The sequence below is a fragment of the Natrix helvetica genome (genome assembly GCF_964273705.1).
Source record: "Natrix helvetica genome assembly, chromosome: 5".
NCBI classification, from domain to species: domain Eukaryota; kingdom Metazoa; phylum Chordata; class Lepidosauria; order Squamata; family Natricidae; genus Natrix; species Natrix helvetica.
Window position 1 is genome coordinate 7,483,015 of NC_138551.1, and position 18,532 is coordinate 7,501,546.

Sequence of the window (18,532 nt, forward strand, 5' to 3'; positions counted from 1 at the left end):
ATCTATCTGTCTATTTCTGTCTGTCTATCTATCTATTTCTCTGTCTGTCCATCTGTCCGTCCATCCATCTATCCATCCATTTCTGTCTGTCTGTCTATCTATCTGTCTATTTCTGTCTGTTTCTGTCTGTCTGTGTTTGTCTGTCTGTCTATCATCTATCTATATCTATCTATCATCTATTTATCTATCTATCTATCTATCTATCTATCTATCTATCTATCTATCTATCTATCTATCACCTATCTATCTATCTATCTATCTATCTATCTATCTATCTATCTATCTATCTATCTATCTATCTATCTATCATCATCATCTCTGTTCCATGGGTTGATTGTTCTCACTGTCAGAAAAGTTCCTCCTTATTTCTAGGTTGAATCTCTCCTTGGTCAGTTTCCATTCATTATTCCTTGTCTGTCCTTTGGGTGCCTTGGAAAATAGCTTGACCCCCTCCTCTCTGTGGCAGCCCTTCAAATATTGGAACACTGCTATCATGGTGGTCCTTCTCTTCACTAGACTAGCCATGCCCAGTTCCTGCGACCATTATCATATGTTTTAGCCTCCAATCCCCTAATCATCCTGGTTGCTCTTCTCTGCACTTTTTCTAGAGTCTCAACCTCTCTTTTTATAGTGTGGTGATCAAAACTGGATGCAGTACTTTAGGTGTGGTCTTACTAGGGCTTTATAGAGTGGTATTAGTACCTCCCTTGATCTTGATTGTATCTCTCCGTTAATGCAATTTAGGATTGCGTTGGCTTTTTGGGATGCCACTGCATACTGTTAGCTTCACAGATTGAAGTCCACAGTTCCTCAAGTTGCCAAGTTTGAGAAACACTGCATGAAGTCATCCCAAGCAAGCGGCCATTCACCCCAAAAGACTTAACAGCTCTTCCCTCTGTCCCGATAGGAGACGCCCCCACAAAAACCTCACCCAAGAAACAGAGCATCACTTGCAGGAAATCTCAGAAGTGTGACGTTTGTCTATGGGGTTGTTTTGCCCCTCTGTTTGCATCACTGCGAAAAGTGTGACCTCAGCAAGGACGTGGGCACACAGCACACCAGGAAGAAAGGAAACAACTCCCTTCCTTGGAGAGCGGAATTGCGCTTTAAGGAGGCCGAGAGCGGCTGATTGGGATTCAGATCAGCAAAGCTGTTGACTTTTCATTCAGAGAAGGTGGCAACGGGAACTGAATCCTAATCAAAAGACAGTGCCTGGGATTATGTAACAAAAAGCCTGATATCCCTGGTTTACAAAGTTGCAAAAAGACAGAAAGGGGGGCACAGGGTGTTAACTGGTCCAAGGCAAAGAAAATAAGGTGGGCGGGGGAGGGAAGGAGAATGTCAATCAAAACCATGTTTTAAAACCAGTTGGACCATAAGAAAGGCTGAGCGGCAAAGAATGGAGGCCTTTGAACTCTGGTGCTGGAGAAGACTCCTGCGAGTCCTTGGGATTGCAAGGCGATCCAACCGGTCAGTCCTAGAGGAGATCAACCCTGACTGCTCTTTAGAAGGCCAGATCCTGAAGAGGAAACTCAAATGCTTTGGCCACCTAATGAGAAGGAAAGACTCCCTGGAGAAGAGCCTCAAGCTGGGAAAGACTGAGGGCAAAAGAAGAAGGGGACGGCAGAGAAGGAGGTGGCTGGATGGAGTCACCGAAGCAGTTGGTGTGAGCTTAAATACACTCTGGGAGATGATAGAAGAGAGGAAGGCCTGGATGAACGTTGTTGTTAGATACTGGCTACAGTTATAATGATTCCCACCAAGGCCCTCTGTTCCGGCGGGAATAGAGGTTTAATCTCATTGGTCGAAGGATCTGACAGCTCCCTATAAAAGCTCCAGCCGTGGCCTGTGAAAGGTTCCAGGAGCTTCCACCAAGCAGAGTTACAGAGCAAACAGGTCCGTCCGACCTGTCCAAAGAACACCCTCTGACTGAACAGTGCAGGTCTTGCAGAGATACCAAAAAGCCTACCTGCGTGATTACATTACCAGTAGGATGATTCCATCTAAGAGGGGAGCGGTGTTAGATACTGGCTACAGTTATAATGGTTTCAAAGCAAGGTCCTCTGTTCTGGCGGGAACAGAGGTCTAATCTCATTGGTCGAAGGGTCTGATAGCTCCCTATAAAAGAGCTGCTGTCAGACTCAACCTTCGCTGGATTGTACATACTTGTTCTGTTACAATAAAGAGCTGTTGTTGCCTTTAGCCTGGTGTGCCTTTCCATTACCCGATCTCACATGGGGTCCATGGGGTTGCGATGGGTAGGACACAACTTTGCAACTAACAACAACAAATCTGACATTGCACTTTGGGGTTCTTTCTCCCCAGGACCAGCAATTCATTCCCCCCCCACTCTCCAATCTGGGATCCACTTGAAGCTCAACAGAATCCAATTCCATACGTGTGCAATGTCAATGCATTTCTTACATAGAGGTTACAACGGCATTGAAAACAGTCTGTCAGGCCTGGAAGCCATCTTCTGCATTGGGCCTTCAGGCCTGCCACATTTCCTGCTGTGGGGAAATGGGAGGGGGGATTGTATGGAGTATGGGATATATATAGTCATAATAACATTCCGTTCTCAGAGAGTCAAGGACACCTTGCCCTGCACCTGGAGTGGTGTGACTGGGAGGCATCTCCAGTTTTGGATGGTGCCTGATTGCGCCATGTGATGGACATGTGGGTGCGGGGCAGGGACTCGAACTTTCTTTTGGGTGGGGAAAACCTGGAAAATTTCAGATTCGGGTTTTCCCAGATGTGCCAATAAAGGTAAAGGTTCCCCTCGCACATATGTGCTAGTCGTTCCCGACTCTAGGGGGTGGTGCTCATCTCAGTTTCAAAGCCAAAGAGCCAGCGCTGTCCGAAGACATCTCCGTGGTCATGTGGCTGGCATGACTAAACCAGGGGTGGGTTCTGGTCAGCATTACTGCCAGTTCACTCATGGACATGCTTCGCGCGCACAAGCTGGATCCACACTGCGCACACATTTACAATTCAATGGAAATTGTTTTGCGCATGTGCAGAACTCCCCAAAAAGATGGCGGCAGCGACTGGGAAACCTGTTGTGGGGCGTGGCCAGCCTGGGTTGCTGCCGGTTCTGCGCCCCAGGCTGGCATAGTTCGGCCGAACTGGGCCAAACTGGTAGGAACCCACCTTTGGACTAAATGCCGAAGGCGCACAGTACACTATTACCTTCCCACCAAAGGTGGTTCCTATTTTTCTACTTGCATTTTTACATCCTTTTGAACTGCAAGGTTGGCAGAAGCTGGAACAAGTAAGGGGAGCTCACTCCGTTTCACGGCACCAGGGATTCGAACCGCCGAACGGCCGACCTTTCTGATCGACAAGCTCAGTGTCTTAGCCACTGAGCCACCCTTACGTGCCAATATGACATCTCAAGCCTCGGAGTCTTCTTTCATTAGGGGTGTTACTTGGAATCCTGACACAGTATGTTTCCTTTGTGTTCCATTGTGTTTCAGCCTAAATTGAAGGCTGATTCAAGCTCTCTCCACCAGCTGCCCCCTCCCGCCCTTCTCCAGCCAAGGCCCACCTGCAACTCAGCAATGGTCATCTTGTGGTAAATCTTCTCATCATCTCGCCGTTCGTCTTGCGGGACGGTGATGTTGGCCAACTCGGTCTCCAGGAGCAGCACCTGCCCCATCTGTTCTTCCGCTGGGCTTCTGGCTCCTCCCAACAGCATCGCCAGCTCCACCATGTACTCCAGGTAGGCAGACAACACCTGCCAGAGAGAGGAGTAATTCCGTAACAATGACCCTGCCTCCTGATCCTCCGGAGGGCTGGAGAGCAGAGCGCTTCGTTCTGGAGTTTGGCTGGAAGGCCAAGTAGGAAGAAGTGAAAAATGATCAAAAGGAATATTGGAATGGGATATGAGAAATTTCAAGATATACCCAGAGTTTGTTTGTTTCTTTCTTTCCTTTCTTTCCCTCCCTCCTTTCTCTCCCTCCCTCCTCTTCCTTCCTCCCTTCTCTCCTTCCCTCCCTCCCTCCCCTTCTGTCCCTCCCTTCCCTTTCAGTCAAGTTTAAGAAATAGTAATGGTGGAAGCAGGAAATGGATTTATTGCCATCCAATTCCCAAGATAATTATAGCAGCTACTGAATTCAGTTTAAGAGTCCAGTTTTGACTTTAACAGTAAAGAACCAGAGAGGGAGGAAGGGAGGGAAAGAGGGAATGGAAGGAGGGAGGGAGAGAAGGGAGGGAAGGGAGGGAGGGAGAGGGAGGGAGAGAGAGAGAGAGAGAGAGAGAGAGAGAGAGAGAGAGAGAGAGAGAGAAAGAAAGAAAACAAACAAACAAACAAACAAACAAACAAACAAACAAACAAACAAACAAACTCTGGGTATTGCTTGAGATTATTTCTTTCTCTCTCTCTTTCTTTCCCTCCCTCCCTTCCCTTTAAGAGTCCAGTTTTGACTATAACAGTAAAGAACCAGGAAGGAAGGAAGGAAGGAAGGAAGGAAGGAAGGAAGGAAGGAAGGAAGGGAGGGAGGGAGGGAGGGAGGGAGGGAGGGAGGGAGGGAGGGAGGGAGGGAGGAAGGAAACCATAGTCTGCTTGTGAACTGCAGAAAGGATGAAGGAGAGAGAACATCTGGACCTTCTGCTTGTGAGCATCTGGGAGGCCCAGATGTTCCCTCCCCCCTTCTTCTCTGCAGTGAATATCTGCTGGAGTTCAAGAGTTGATTCAGCAGCTCAATCGGGAGTTTTGCTCACCTGGCTGCATTGATTTCACCTGGAATTCCCCTTACATTTCCCTTTTCCCATGAGAATTCTTTCAGCTTCCCCAGTTTTTATTTCTCCCTGAAGCCTTCCTCGCCTCGCGCTGTTTTATAGATCCTTCTTCTGTTTCAAACCTGCTTTGTGACTCTGGATTTCGGGAAGGGAGACTCAAAATACATCTTTTCCACCCCAAGCTGTCCTGGGTAGAAGAAAGAGTAGAATTCCCCCAAAGTGCGAGCAGGGGAGGCAGGGGAGGCAGAGCCTCACCTCTCATCATGAAATAATAATATATAATAATAATATCCACGAGGGAGTTTCATATATATGAGGAAGAGGAGGGAGGAGGAGGAGCGTGCATGGGGCGGTGCCAGCTGGGCAACCGGCGGAGGCAGGAGGGTTCTCGGAAGCGCCAATAACCTTCCTGCCTCCGCTGTACTTTGCGTGCTCCTCGCGACTGCAATAGACGTACAGAAGTGGCAGGGGCTTGATGACGTCGCCGCAGCTGCCATGCCCGGATGGACGGAGGTAGCCAGAGTGGTGCCGAGGCAGTCCAGCAGATGAGCGACCGAGGATCAGGCTGCCTGATCCTCCATCGCTCGCTCGCTCTTTCGTCCGCTCGGACCCCTCGGCGCCACTCTGTTACCTCGGTCCAGCCGCGCCCAGCAGCGACGTCGGCGACGTCATCAAGACGAAGTGGCTGGTGTCTGGTGTTTAGGTAGATAGCCAGATGTCCAAAACGCCAGACGCACAGAAAAGCACTGAAAAGCAGCTGCTGTTTGGGATTGCGGAGCGCGAGCTGGCAGAGCGCGCTCAGGAAGGTGGGGAATGGGATCACGTGTGCTGGAGGATGAGGCAGCCTCAGCCTCCAGCACACATGGTCCCATTCCCCGCCTTCCTGATGACGTCACCAGCCTCCCCAGCCATAAACCTCACTGCACATCACTGCCCAACGGATAGATGGGATCGGCTTGCAAGGGAGGTCACAGGTAACGATCGCAAAACAAAAAGCTAATAAAAAGTCAGGAGACTTCAAACATGGCCAAACCAGCAGAAGGAAGCAGAATGTCAAGCAGAACAGCTATCAAATTCCATAGGCTAAGAATATCAACCTGGTTGTCCAATTAAATTTCCAGGGTATCATGATGACCCAGTGTTTAAAATAAACAATATATAATGCTCCATATAATTATCACAGTCAGAATCTCATTTGCCCAAAATGGGAAACAAAAAACCATTCCCTCAAATGCAGAGATTATTTTTAAAAAAGGTGCTAGAATGCACAGAAATGGACAAAGGAACGATGGTGTGAAGTTTCCAAAAGATGACCTAATTAATTTACGAGCCTCGAGACAAAGTTCAAAAGAAATCCATTCACTTATTAGAATCGAAGAAGAACATTTGGTACGTTCTTCTGCAGAGCCGAAACTGGTTCCCGCTGAATTGCGTTTGGACTTTACCCCTCTATCCCCTCCCTTCTGTCTGTGTCATAAATCACATCCACCAACAAAGTGCTGCAGCAGGCTATGTACATGCGCATTTCACATGCCATTTGAGGGAATATGAGACCTGACTCTGGCCAAAGGTATGCATGGAATTCTCCTCCCTTTTCCTATGTCAACGATAGTAGTCATGGAAACGCTTTACAAGTTGACACTAAGAAATAGAAAGGAAACAGAGTCCTACAAGACATGGAATGGGTCCATGATGGTGAACCTATGGCCCGCACTGCTGGCACGAGAGCTGTCGCACAGCTCAGCTCCACCGCGCATGTATATACGCCTCCCACCAGCCAGCTGATTTTCTGGTCTTTGCCACACATGCGGAGGGTGGGTGGGGGTCATGCATATGTGCGGGAGGGGTGCGGAGCCCCCCCCCCACATGCCCGTTTTTGGTTTGGGGAGGCCTGCCAGGCCCAAAATGGGCTGTGAGGAGGGGATACGGTGCCCCCACCACACCATTTTTGGTTCCAGGAGGCTTCAAGGAGGCTTGCTAGACTTAAAATGGGGCACATGCATGCGCGGAGGGGAGCACGTGTGTGTGTGTGTGTGTTGTGAGGGCATGTGCAGGTGGGCAGGGTGCATTGCATTATGGGCGTGGGCATGCACGTGATTTTGGCACACGAGAACAAAAAGGTTAGCTATCACTGCAATAGGTGGTATAATTGGCTTGAAGAGAGATGTAAAATCAATGCATAATGAATGCATGGAAAATATAATAAAAGGAGAGGGTATATATTCAGAAAGTAACAGAGGTGTAAATATTGTATATGTTGTAAAAATGAGAAATTATGAAACAAAGAGGAAAATGAAATTAGAAAAAAAGAAATACCGATAACAGAAAGCTGTAAACGTATCGTTGTGATTTTAACGTTTGAAAAAATGCTGAATAAAAAAATCTTTCATTTAAAAAAACCAAAAACAATTATTGGATGCCAAGCAAATTAGAAGAGAGCGGTGTGTGTTAGAAGCTGAAGAAATCTGCTTTTCAGATTCCACGTCCACTTTGCCTCTAAACTGAAAAGCTCTAGCAAAAAAGCTTGTAAAGATGATCTAATGGCAGGCTTAACAGCAGGAACTGTGAGAGGGATCTTGGAGCCTTAGTGGACAACCAATTCAATATGAACCAGCAGTGTGCAGCATCAGCCAAAAAAGCCACTGCAATCCAATGACTCCATTGTTATATCCTCAAATCCCCACAGCTTCAACTTTTAACTGTCTACCGTGGACCTCACCCCATTCCTAAGACGTCCGTAAAGGGGGCATGCATAAGCACACCAGCATGCCTACCGTCCCTGTCCTACTGTCCCCATTTATTTGTATTCATTTCCTTTGTTCAGGTCCATGTTTATATTTATACCGGCTAACTTGCACATCTTTGACAAACTAATAAATACAAATTAACGGAGGGATACAATCAAGATCAAGTGGGGTACTAATACCGCACTATAAAACCTTAGGAAGATCACACCTAGAGTACTGCATCCAGTTTTGGTCATCACATTATAAAAAAAAGATGTGGAGACTCTAGAAAAAGTGCATAGAAGAGCAACAAAGATGATTAGGGGACTGGAGGCTAAAAAATACGATGAACAGTTGCAGGAACTGGGCATGGCTAGTCTAGTGAAGAGAAAGGACCATGGGAGACATGATAGCAGTCTTCCAATACTTCCAATACCATATATCCTGTCATGGTTATGTTTATATTAGAAGTAGAGACCCTTTGAGAGCTGTGTGCAACAAAATTTTATTTTAATGTATTCCGATTAGTGTATATTCAAAGTGATAATAAAGTATTCTATTCTATTCTATATTCTATTCTATTTTACTTTTCTATTCTGTTCTATTCTACTTTCTTTTCTATTCTAATTTTCTATTCTATTCTACTTTCTATTCTATTCTATTCTAATTTTCTATTCTATTCTATTCTATATTCTATTCTATTCTAATTTTCTATTCTATTCTACTTTCTATTCTATTCTATTCTAATTTTCTATTATATTTTATTTTCTATTCTATTCTAATTTTCTATTCTATTCTAATTTCCTATTCTATTCTATTCTATTCTATTCTATTCTATTCTATCGAACACCAGGTTTAAGTCACTCTTTTCAGTGCTATTGTAACTATTGTGGATGAGCACCAAACCAATGGTTGTAAGTTGAGGACTACCAATAAAACCCTTAAACAATATTCATAATTCTGTGATGGAATGTAGCCTGGATTCCCAGGAGGGAGAAAAGGCAGCAAAGTTTCTTTGGGAGAAGACGGCTCCTACCTCATAGTTCCCAGAGTACTATATATATTTAATGGGGCATGTAGTTTGTGTTGTTTGGCAGGGTTTCTGTCTATAACCAAAGAACAGCAAAAGAAACTGCTTAGAACCTCAGCGTGTCTTTCTTGATTTCTGGAACTTGATGAATACGGTAGTCTGCAACGGTAGTCTGCAACTTACTGTCAACCCAGAAGTGAACCTGGCTGAGGCCATCTTGGAGGCTTCAAGGTTGCCACAAAGCTGAAGGAGGGACAGGGAGGGGGGGGAAGGCTAGATGGGGTTTTGTAGCCCAAACAAGAATGTTTTCCTGTGGGAACCAAGGACATTCCGACAGGTGGCTGGCCAGGGAGGAGCAAAGTAACCAAGCAACCAGCCAGCACCTTCACTGGACAGCATAACCAGTGGTGCCAATAGGATGTATCCAATAAATTGTTCTTTGCGGAATCTCCCTGCCTCAGAATTCTGCTTCCCATGGGTGTATTACTTGGAATGCTGACACTTACAACCTTTTATTTAGCAACTGTTCAAAGTTACAACGGTACTCACTGAAATAAGTGACTTTTGACTCTTTCCCACCCTTATGGCCATTGCAGCATCCCTGTGATCACATGATCAAAATTCAGATGCTCGGCATGTATTTATGATGGTTGCAGCGTCCCGGGGTCATGCGATCCCCTTTTGCGTCCTTCTGACAAGTCAAGCCAATGAGGAATCCAGATTCACTTAACAACCTTGTGACTAAGTTAACAGTCGGCAGTGATTCTCTTACCAACGGTGGCAAGAAAGGCTATAAAACAGGGCAACACTTACTGAACAACTTCCTTACTTAGCAACGGGAAATGTTGGGCTCAAAATTGTGGTCGTAAGTCGAGGACTACTTGTACTGTTAATCTTGGTCAAATTTTCTCTGAAGCCTGAAATGTCACTTTTTTACACATTAAAGTTTTAAATTTCACGGTTAACAAGGCAGAGAGCAAGGACTGCTTAACCCGTCCATTTAGCAATCAGGAGGAAAGTTGAGTAACCTGATAGGAGAAAAAGAATCATTTCTGCTTTTTTTAAACTGCAGGCATCTTTGTGCAAAAAAGGTCATTATTTATGACCTGTTTATGCTCCAGTCTTGCTCACTGCGGGAACCAGGAGTGTTTTGTCCATGCTCTATAAAACTCTCCTGGGAGAGGATGAATCTTCCCTAGACAAATCGTTCCTGCTGAAAGAACTAATAATATTAACATTTTAACAAGGTTTGGACAATTTGTGATGAACTACAGCACGTTTTCCATGGCTGTGGCTGAGCCTTGACCCAGGCTTGGTGGGTTTGCTTCAGAAGTGGTATTCAGCTGGTTCGGACTGGTTCGCCCAAAAGGATAGCGGAAATCGCGGGTGGGCCTGCCCACCTGCCACGGCTCTATGCTGTCTTATTTAGGCACTTTTTTGAGGCGGGGTGCATGCGCAGAAGACGAGTGCATGAGCAAAGTGCATTGGCAAAAGGCCAGGCACATGCGCAAAGCAAGCGGGCATGCGCGGGTCAATCGGTTGTGAAGTTTCCAAAAGATGCCCTAAGTAAATTACGAGCCAAAGTTCAAAAGAAATCCAGTCATTTATTAGGAACAACATTTTGGCATTTTCTTCTTCCGCGGAGCCAAATCTGATTTCCGTTTAATGGCGTCTGAACTTTACCCCTGTGTCTCCCCTCCCCTCCGTCTGTGTCATAAATCACATCCACCAACGAGGTGCTGCAACAGGCTATGAACTTGCGCCCCTCACACGCCTGCTGTAGAAATATGAGATCCGACTCTGGCCGAAGGTACGCATGGAATTCTCCCTCCCTTCAATGTCAACTTGATAATAGCCATGGAAACGCTTTACAAGTTGACACCGGTGCTAACAAAATGGGAAACCCACCGCTGGTTTGCTTAGTAAACTCGTCATTTACTGAGCAGAGTGTACACAGCTAGTTGTAGTCTATTTAATCAACCCGGAGTAATCAAATCAAGGTTTGAAGTGTTGTAGAGATTCAGCCAATATTCCACTGGTATTTAACAGGACAACACAATTCTTTTTTTCCCCCAATTGTTGAAAAGCCCTGCCAAGGAATGAGAACAAAAGCGACTAAAACCAAAGGTGGGCTTTGGCCGGTTCGGACCGATTCAGGCAAACCGGTAGTTCCGACCATCGACTAGCCTCCCCTCCTCCAGCTCCGATGCTATCTGGTTCTATATATCTCACTTTCTGGCTTGCTCGCCCCACCCATGCCGCCCAGCTCATTTCCAGGCCTCATCTGCTCTACTCCGAGAAGGTGTGCTGGAAGCCGGACACATGAAATCGTCGTGTGTTTGAAGCTGCGCGCAAGTGCGGAAGCCGTGCGCACGCTCGCATTTACAGTTCTGCATTAGGCGAACTAGTTGTTAAATTATATGCAACCCACTCTGACTAAAACCTCCAAAAATCAAAAGAATGGCTACATAAGATACCTATTTTTCCTCACTTTGATTAGTGGTGGGATTCAGACGGTTCGCACCACTTCGTGAGCACCGGTTGTTAACCTTCTGAGCAGTTTGGTGAACTGGTTGTTGGAGGAAATCATTAGGGCAGAGAACCAGCTGTTAAATTATTTGAACCCCACAAACTGACTTCGATGCATTCATTGCTCTGCCTAGACCACCATTTCTCAACTTGGGCACTTCAAGAGGCATGAATGTCAACACCCCGAATTCCCTGGCTGGGGAATTCTGGGAGTTGAAGTCCATGCCTCTTAAAGTGGCCAGGTATGAGAAACACTGGTCTAGAAGAACCGGGATGACTCAGAAGAGTGTAATAAAAGTTATTATGCTCGTGGAAAACTGCAATAAATTCATAGGAAGCATAAAATTTAGTAGGTGTGCATTCGTCTTTTTTTTTTTAAGCGCACAGTCCTCACTTAAATCTGCTGATGGGATGCTGCTGCTGGAAAGTGGGTTGGAATTTGACCGGGGATACTATACAGGTAGTCCTTAACTTACAACCATTCATTTAGTGACCGTTTAAAGTTATAACAGCACTGAAAAAAAGTGACGTCACCATTTTTCACACTTACAACCATTGCAGCTTTCCATGGCCACACGATCGAAATCCGGACACTTGGCAGCAACTGGTTCATATTTACGACGGTTGCAGTGTCCTAGGGTCATGCGATTTTTTGCGACCTTCTGACAAGCAAAGCTAGGGAAGTCAGAGTCATTTGACAACTGTGTCACTAACTCCACAGCTGCAGGGTTTCACTTCACAACTGAGGCAAGAAGGTAGTAAAATGGGACAGGATTCGCTTAACAACTATCTTGTTTAGCAACAGACGTTTTGGACTTCGTTGTGATCATCAGTCGAGGTCTACCCCTAAAAGGTTTCCTTACCTTCTTGTTGGCTGTCTTGTTCAAGTAATAGTCTCGTGATGGTAAAAATAGGCCGGACTGATCCACCTGCCATAGGTTAAAAAAAAAAAAAGTAAATTCAATCCAGAAGTCAGGCATGTCAGTGTATATTGAGTGTTCATGACTGAAAGAGACATGGTAACAAGGTCAGCCAATGAACAGGCATAGCAACTAAGTCAGCCAATGAGACTGTTTGGAAACTGAAACAGTATTTGCTGCGTGAGCAACAAGGAGACAGCAAGGAGCCTGGGCATGGCTTAGCTCAACTGTTCTGTACTAAAGCTGTGAGTCTGAGCTCAGACCTAGTCTGCTCCTCTGAACTGAAAGTGAAACTGTTCTCTCCTCTGCCTGTTTTTGCTTGTATTTGCTACCACGTTGGAAAACCTGTTTTTTTGGTATTGTATATTTACTTCATGTGTTGCATTATATAGAAAGAGAAGTTAATGAATCCTGCTGAATCAGTTACCCCTGTGTCAGTTCCGGATCCCGTTCCAACAGGATGCGCACATGCGTCTTAGCGCCACTGTGGGCCTCCGCGACACTCCAGCTGCTCAGCAGAGCATCGCACAGGCGCTATATGCACCGTGTGTGGAAGCCTTAAAAGACCGGTAAAGAGCTTGGGCGGACGGGTGGGCCCTCCGGAGCACCATACCGGAATGGTATCCGCTGCTCCGGACAAGCTGCGGTATGCCCGTACCGGGGCATACCGCCTGCAACCCACCACTGCCGTGTGTGCTTTCCGGATGTGGTTGCTTCAACAACACTCTGACAAGATATTCCTTTCACTGCCTTATATTCCTCTATAAAACAGCCAGAAAAAAGCATTCTGTTCTCAGCTACCGATGGCTGCCTTCCCACTCAAGTGCAACTACATAAGAAAAGGGCATTGCAGGCAGTCCTTGACTTACAACCGTTCATTTCGTGACCATTCAAAGTTATAACGGCAGTGAAAAAGGGCCTTCGGGCTGTTTTTTGCACTTACGACAATTACGGCATCTCCCTGGTCACGTGATCAAAATTTGGATGCTTGACAACTGGCTCATCTAAATATGAGAGTCAGAGCGTCGCAGGGTCCTGGGATCCCCTTTTGCGACCTTACAATACAATACAATAGCAGAGTTGGAAGGGACCTTGGAGGTCTTCTAGTCCAGCCCCCTGCAGAGGCAGGAAACCCTATACCGTTTCAGACAAATGGCTATCCAACATCTTCTTAAAGACTTCCAGTGTTGGGGCATTCACAACTTCTGGAGGCAACTTCTGTTCCACTGATTAATTGTTATCACTGTCAGAAAATTTCCCCTTAGTTCTAGGTTGCTTCTCTCCTTGATCGATGTCCATTCATTGTTTCTTCTCCTGCCTTCAAGTGCTTTGGAGAATAATACAATATAATAGCAGAGTTGGAAGGGACCTTGGAGGTCTTCTAGTCCAACCCCCTGCCTAGGCAGGAAACCCTATACCGTTCCAGACAAATGGCTATCCAACATCTTCTTAAAGACTTCCAGTGTTGGGGCATTCACAACTTCTGGAGGCAACTTCTGTCCCACTGATTAATTGTTCTAACTGTCAGGAAGTTTCTCCTCGGTTCTAAGTTCTGACAAGCCAAGTCAGTGGGGAAGCCAGATTCACTTAACGACCATGTTACTAACTTCCCAACGGCAGTGTTCGGTTAACAACCGTGGCAAGGAAAGATGGCAAAACGGGGCAAAATTCACTTAAGAAATGTCTCGCTTAGCAGCAGAAACGTTGGGCTCAACTGTGGTCATAAGTCGAGGGCTACCTGCATGGGCTTCCAAATAAATAAATAAAAATTCAGGGCTCCTGAGCTGGTTCTCCCTGAGACAGGGAACCTGCTTCTGAGCTGGAACCTTGGTGCTGGTGGTGGAAACTCATGAGACGTGAATATTCCCTGCATTATATTTTGCATGTACGTAAATGGCAATTTCCTTCCTTATTTGGATTAAAAATCTAAGGAATGATGGATGAGTCTTCTCAGGGGTGGGATGCTACTGGTTTGGACCAGTTCGGGCAAACCGATAGCTCTGACATTCAGGTGAGTCCGCCTCCTTGCCTGCCCTTATGCTTCACTGACTTACCGTATTTTTCGGACTATAAGATGCCCTGGAATATAAGACGCACTAAGATTTTGAAGAGGTAAATTTGAAAAAAAAGTTTTGGCACTTTGCAGGCCTCCAAAACCCTCTCCATGCCTCGTTTTTGGTGAAAAAAAAGGGCATGCAGAGAGTTTGAGAGGCCTGTAAAGTGCTCCTGGGGGCTGGGGGGGGGGCAAAATTTAGCAGAAAATGACCCATTTTGTGCAAAAAACAGGGCATGCATAGGCTTTGGGAGGCTTGTAGAGTGCTATTGGGGGTGGGGGGGGGCAAAAACGAGGAAAAATGATCTGCTTTTTGTAAAAAAACAGGGCATGCATAGACTTTGGGAGGCTTATAGAGTGTTCCTGGGGGCTGGGGGGGGGCGGGGGAACAGCCCGGTTTTGGCTTGCTTTTGCCCTCCGCAGCAGGCCTCCCAAACCCTCTGCACGTCCATTTTTGCGAAGGGGGTGGGGTTTCGGTAGGCCGAAAATGCTGTATTCAGTGTATAAGACACACCCAGATTTTACCCCTCTTTTTTTGGGGGGGAAAGGTGTTTCTTATACTCTGAAAAATACGGTATATCTTCTCAGCTGATTCACAAGGCGGAGAGAATTGCCTCACCTGTGATACTCCCCAGCAGTAACGCAGAAGGTAAGTTTTCTTAAAACTGTGCACGCACTTGCAGCACACATAAAGCGTGTGAGCGCGATCATTGGACCGGTAGTTAAACCGATAGGATCTCACTGCTGAGTCTCCTGCCTGGGTGGAGTTCCCAAATATAGTGAGAACCAAGCCTTTTTAGCTTCGCATCCTTAAAATATGTTGGCTCAACCTCCTCCTTCTATAACAGGGATGGTCATGAATTACTGTATTTTTCAGAATATAAGACACACCTTTTTCCCTCAAAAAAGAGGCTGAAAATCTGAGTGCGTCTTATACACTGAATACAGCATTTTTTTGCCTCACAAAACCCTGCCCCCTTCACCAAAATGGCCATGCATAGCCTTTAGGAGGCTTTCAGGGTGCTCCTGTGGACTGAGGAGGCAGAAATGAGCGAAAAACTGGCTGGTTTTTGCTCACTTTTGCCCCCCCCCCAGCCCCCAGGAGCACTCTGAAAGCCTCCTAAAGGCTATGCATGCCGTTTTAAAAGAAAAACGGGCCCATTTTTATGAAAAATGGGCCATTTTTGGGAGGTCTGCAGAGTGCAAAAACTTTTCTTTTTAAATTTGCCTCTTCAAAATCTTGGTGCATCTTATACTCCGGTGCATCTTATACTCCAAAAAATACAGTATAGTCCAGCACATCTTCAAATCCCCACTCCTAACTGAAGTTGTAGAGTAGAGGGGGTTCAAACTTGGCAACGTTAAGACATTGTGGACTTCAACTCCCAGAATTCTCCAGCCATTCATGCTGACAGGAGCATTCTGGGATTTGAAGTCTACAAGTCTTAAAGTTGCCAAGTTTGGATACCTCTGTGGTCTACTTACAGTCAGTTTGATGAGCTCAAGCTGAGGCTGGTGAGAACCATTCCCTCTGGCAGTCACAAAGGCTTGCAATTGCAACAGGTGGGAAGACAGGGCAGTTACCTGGATGATGTTGCTGTTGGAGCTTTTAGAATCAGGTCCCACAAAAACACTAAAGAACGGAGAAGCGCGATAGGTGGCAGAGACCAATTTCAGGACGTCCATGAAGCTGGTCTGGTTCCAGGAGCCGGTGACGTTCCAACCACCAATCTGAGAGGAAAGCCGGTTCAAATTTTAGAATCATAGAACACTCATTGCTTTGCTTAAAATCTATTTTAATCCATTGCAACTAAGTCATGGGGGTGGGGGGAGTCAAGTCAACTCAAGTGAAGTCATAGACTCCAGAAAGAGCACAGAGAAAAGCAACGAAGATTATTAGAGGACTGCAGGCTAAAATATATGAACAGTTGGGTATGTCTAGTTTAATGAAAAGAAGGACCAGGGGAGACAGGATAACAGTGTTCCAATATTTGAGGGGCTGCCACAGAGAGGAAGGGGTCAAGCTATTCCCCAAAGCACTTGAAGGCCAGACAAGGAGTGATGGATGGAAACTGATCCAGGAGAGATTCAACGTAGAAATAAGGAAAAATTTCCTGGGAGTTAGAATAATTAATTCAGTTGAACAGTTTACCTCCAGAAGTTATGGGTGCTCCATCACCGGAAATTTTTAAAAAGACACTAAACAATCACTTCTTTGAAATGTTATAGGGTCTCCTGCTTGCTCCTATTTAAATGGTTGTCCACTAGGACTCCAAGATCCCTCTCACTACCGTTGAGCAAGGTAACCACCTATACTATAACTGTGCATTTCGTTTTTCTTGCCTAAACGTAGAACCTGACTTTTTTCAGCACTGAATTTCATTTTCATTTTGTTAGATAGCGCCCAATGTTCAAGTCTGTCAAGATCCTTCTTTATATTTAATTTATATTAAAATTATTTAAATATAAATTAGAAGAAGAGAATATATTGTGTTTCTATTTGGAAATTGCCTCCGGATTCCGGATGCTTGCAATGGGGGGGGGGGGGGAAATGAAACTTTGCTGATTTGATAGGTTTGTTGCTATAGAAATGGCTAGTATATTGCTGTGTAAAAGTAAAAAGTTGCAGTTGCAATGTTATCTTTTACTGTGCTAAAAAGTTGGAAGTCGGTGCCTTTTTCGTTCTTCTTCCCTCTTTAACTCCATATTTTCTTCTTTTTTTTCTTTTCCCCTCCCTCTCAGTTTCCTACTACTTTTTAAAATTTCTCTTTGTATTTTATACTTCGATAAACCAATAAAAATGCATTACAACGAAAGGGCAGCTGGTTTTAATTTTGGTACTCTTCTAGCTCTTGGCATGATCATAGTCAGATTTCTGCTGAATATTCTCACCTGCCCAGAATTGGGAATACCATTTTGGAATTGTCTTCAAAGTAGGGATGAAGACCTGATCATCCTGTCACTGGAGAACCTGCTTTTTCTAAGTTTCAATATGATTCAAATGGTCCAGAAGGCCCAAATCTCCCATTAAAAAATCCACTAAAAATTCAATTAAGGCTTTAGGACAAGACACAGGTGCTTTCAGCTTGCCAAATTAATCCCAGGTGCACCACAGGGCAAGGCTAAAGGTAGAAAATGGTAGCTAAAAATGCATTGCTGGAAAGAGAAGTACACAGGTAGTCCTCAACTTACGAGTGGTTATTTAGCAACCATTCCAAGGTACAGTAGTGGCCAAAATTGTGGAAACCTTTTGGGAAAAGTGTATTTTCTAAAACTAGCTAATAACACCTCTTTTTGGGGGGGGAGTAGTACCATAAAATTATATATCAATGGAAAGATAATTTAATCAAGAATGTAATGCAGTAACTTTTATGAAGGATTTGCTATTAGAATAGCAGTTATAAAAAAGAAAAGTAAAATGAAATATACCAAAAAATAATCACCATGCATTTTTTATATTGCACTAAATCAGGGGTCCTTAAACGACGGCCCCTGGGATGGATACATGCAATGAACACTTGTGTTGCTGCAGAGAGTCTCCTCCTTCGGGGTCTTTTTGTGTGGGTTGGAGGGGGGCAGAAATTCTGACTTGGGGTCTGCTTCAGCCTCCTGGTGGGGGGCTTTGAGCGAAGGCTGGAGGGAAGCGCCGCTGGTGCTGAAGAGCCGGAGGGCCTCGTTCCAGTGGGACTGCATCATGACCTGGAACTGTCTGACCATCTCAGCCCACTGAGCCTCCAGGCGTCAGTACCTGGCCTTGCACGCCCACAGGTTTTCCCTCTGTTTGGAAAGCCTATGCCCCTAGTCCTCAGTGAGGTGCTTCTGCTGAACCTCCTTCTCAGTCAGATCGAATTTGAACTGAGCTGTTTTGCCAACTCTTTCTCATGGGGGCTGCTTAGCTCCAGCAACTGCTTCCTGTTGGGGCCCTAAGGAGCCCGGGAGGGCAGGTGAGGAGTGGCTGGGAGGAGAGAGGAGAGGAGAGGCTGGCAAGGCAAGGCGCCCCTCGATGTGAGTGACATCAAGTTGGCCACGCCCACCCAGTCACATGACCCAGCCAGCCAGTCATTAAGCAGATTATATTAGTGGTCCGCGGGTTTTAAAATTATGAATTTAGTGGTCCTTGAGGTCCAAAAGTTTGGGGACCCCTGCTTTATAAAACCCACCAGTGGACATTGATGGGGTACCTGGCTTTGAGGTGGCGTGCAAAATAAAGCTTCTTTTATTATTCTCACCTTGGTGTGTTCAATTTGAGCATAAGGCACACCAGGTGACGAAGCCAGTTGGACTTGGGGCAGCAATTTCACTCAAATATGAAGGGGCCCTTGGCAAATCTAGCTTTTATGATGCCCGTTGTTTCCTCTTGATTAGATACCAGTATTTAGTTCAGAGTATTTCCTTGCTTGTTGGATCTGGTTAAGAAGAAACTTTGCCCTCCACAGGTTGAATAGAATTGGTCCAATTCTACCCAGGTTGGACCCAGATTTTCCTTCAGTATGTGAATTAATAAAACCTCAACTGACTAGCCTCGGACGTAAGT

The 18,532-nt window shown here is 45.6% G+C and overlaps 1 protein-coding gene across 1 annotated transcript in view; it reads right to left on the reverse strand.

The window, feature by feature from the left end:
• ECE2 (endothelin converting enzyme 2) overlaps positions 1-18,532 on the reverse strand; it is a gene marked incomplete at both ends in the record, with an annotated part of 82,768 nt that overhangs the window by 40,610 nt on the left and 23,626 nt on the right. The window contains 3 exons of the mRNA XM_081956301.1: positions 3,548-3,736; positions 11,889-11,954; positions 15,583-15,729. Of these exons, the coding sequence (XP_081812427.1) occupies positions 3,548-3,736; positions 11,889-11,954; positions 15,583-15,729 (402 nt within the window). The remainder of the gene's footprint in view (positions 1-3,547; positions 3,737-11,888; positions 11,955-15,582; positions 15,730-18,532) is intronic.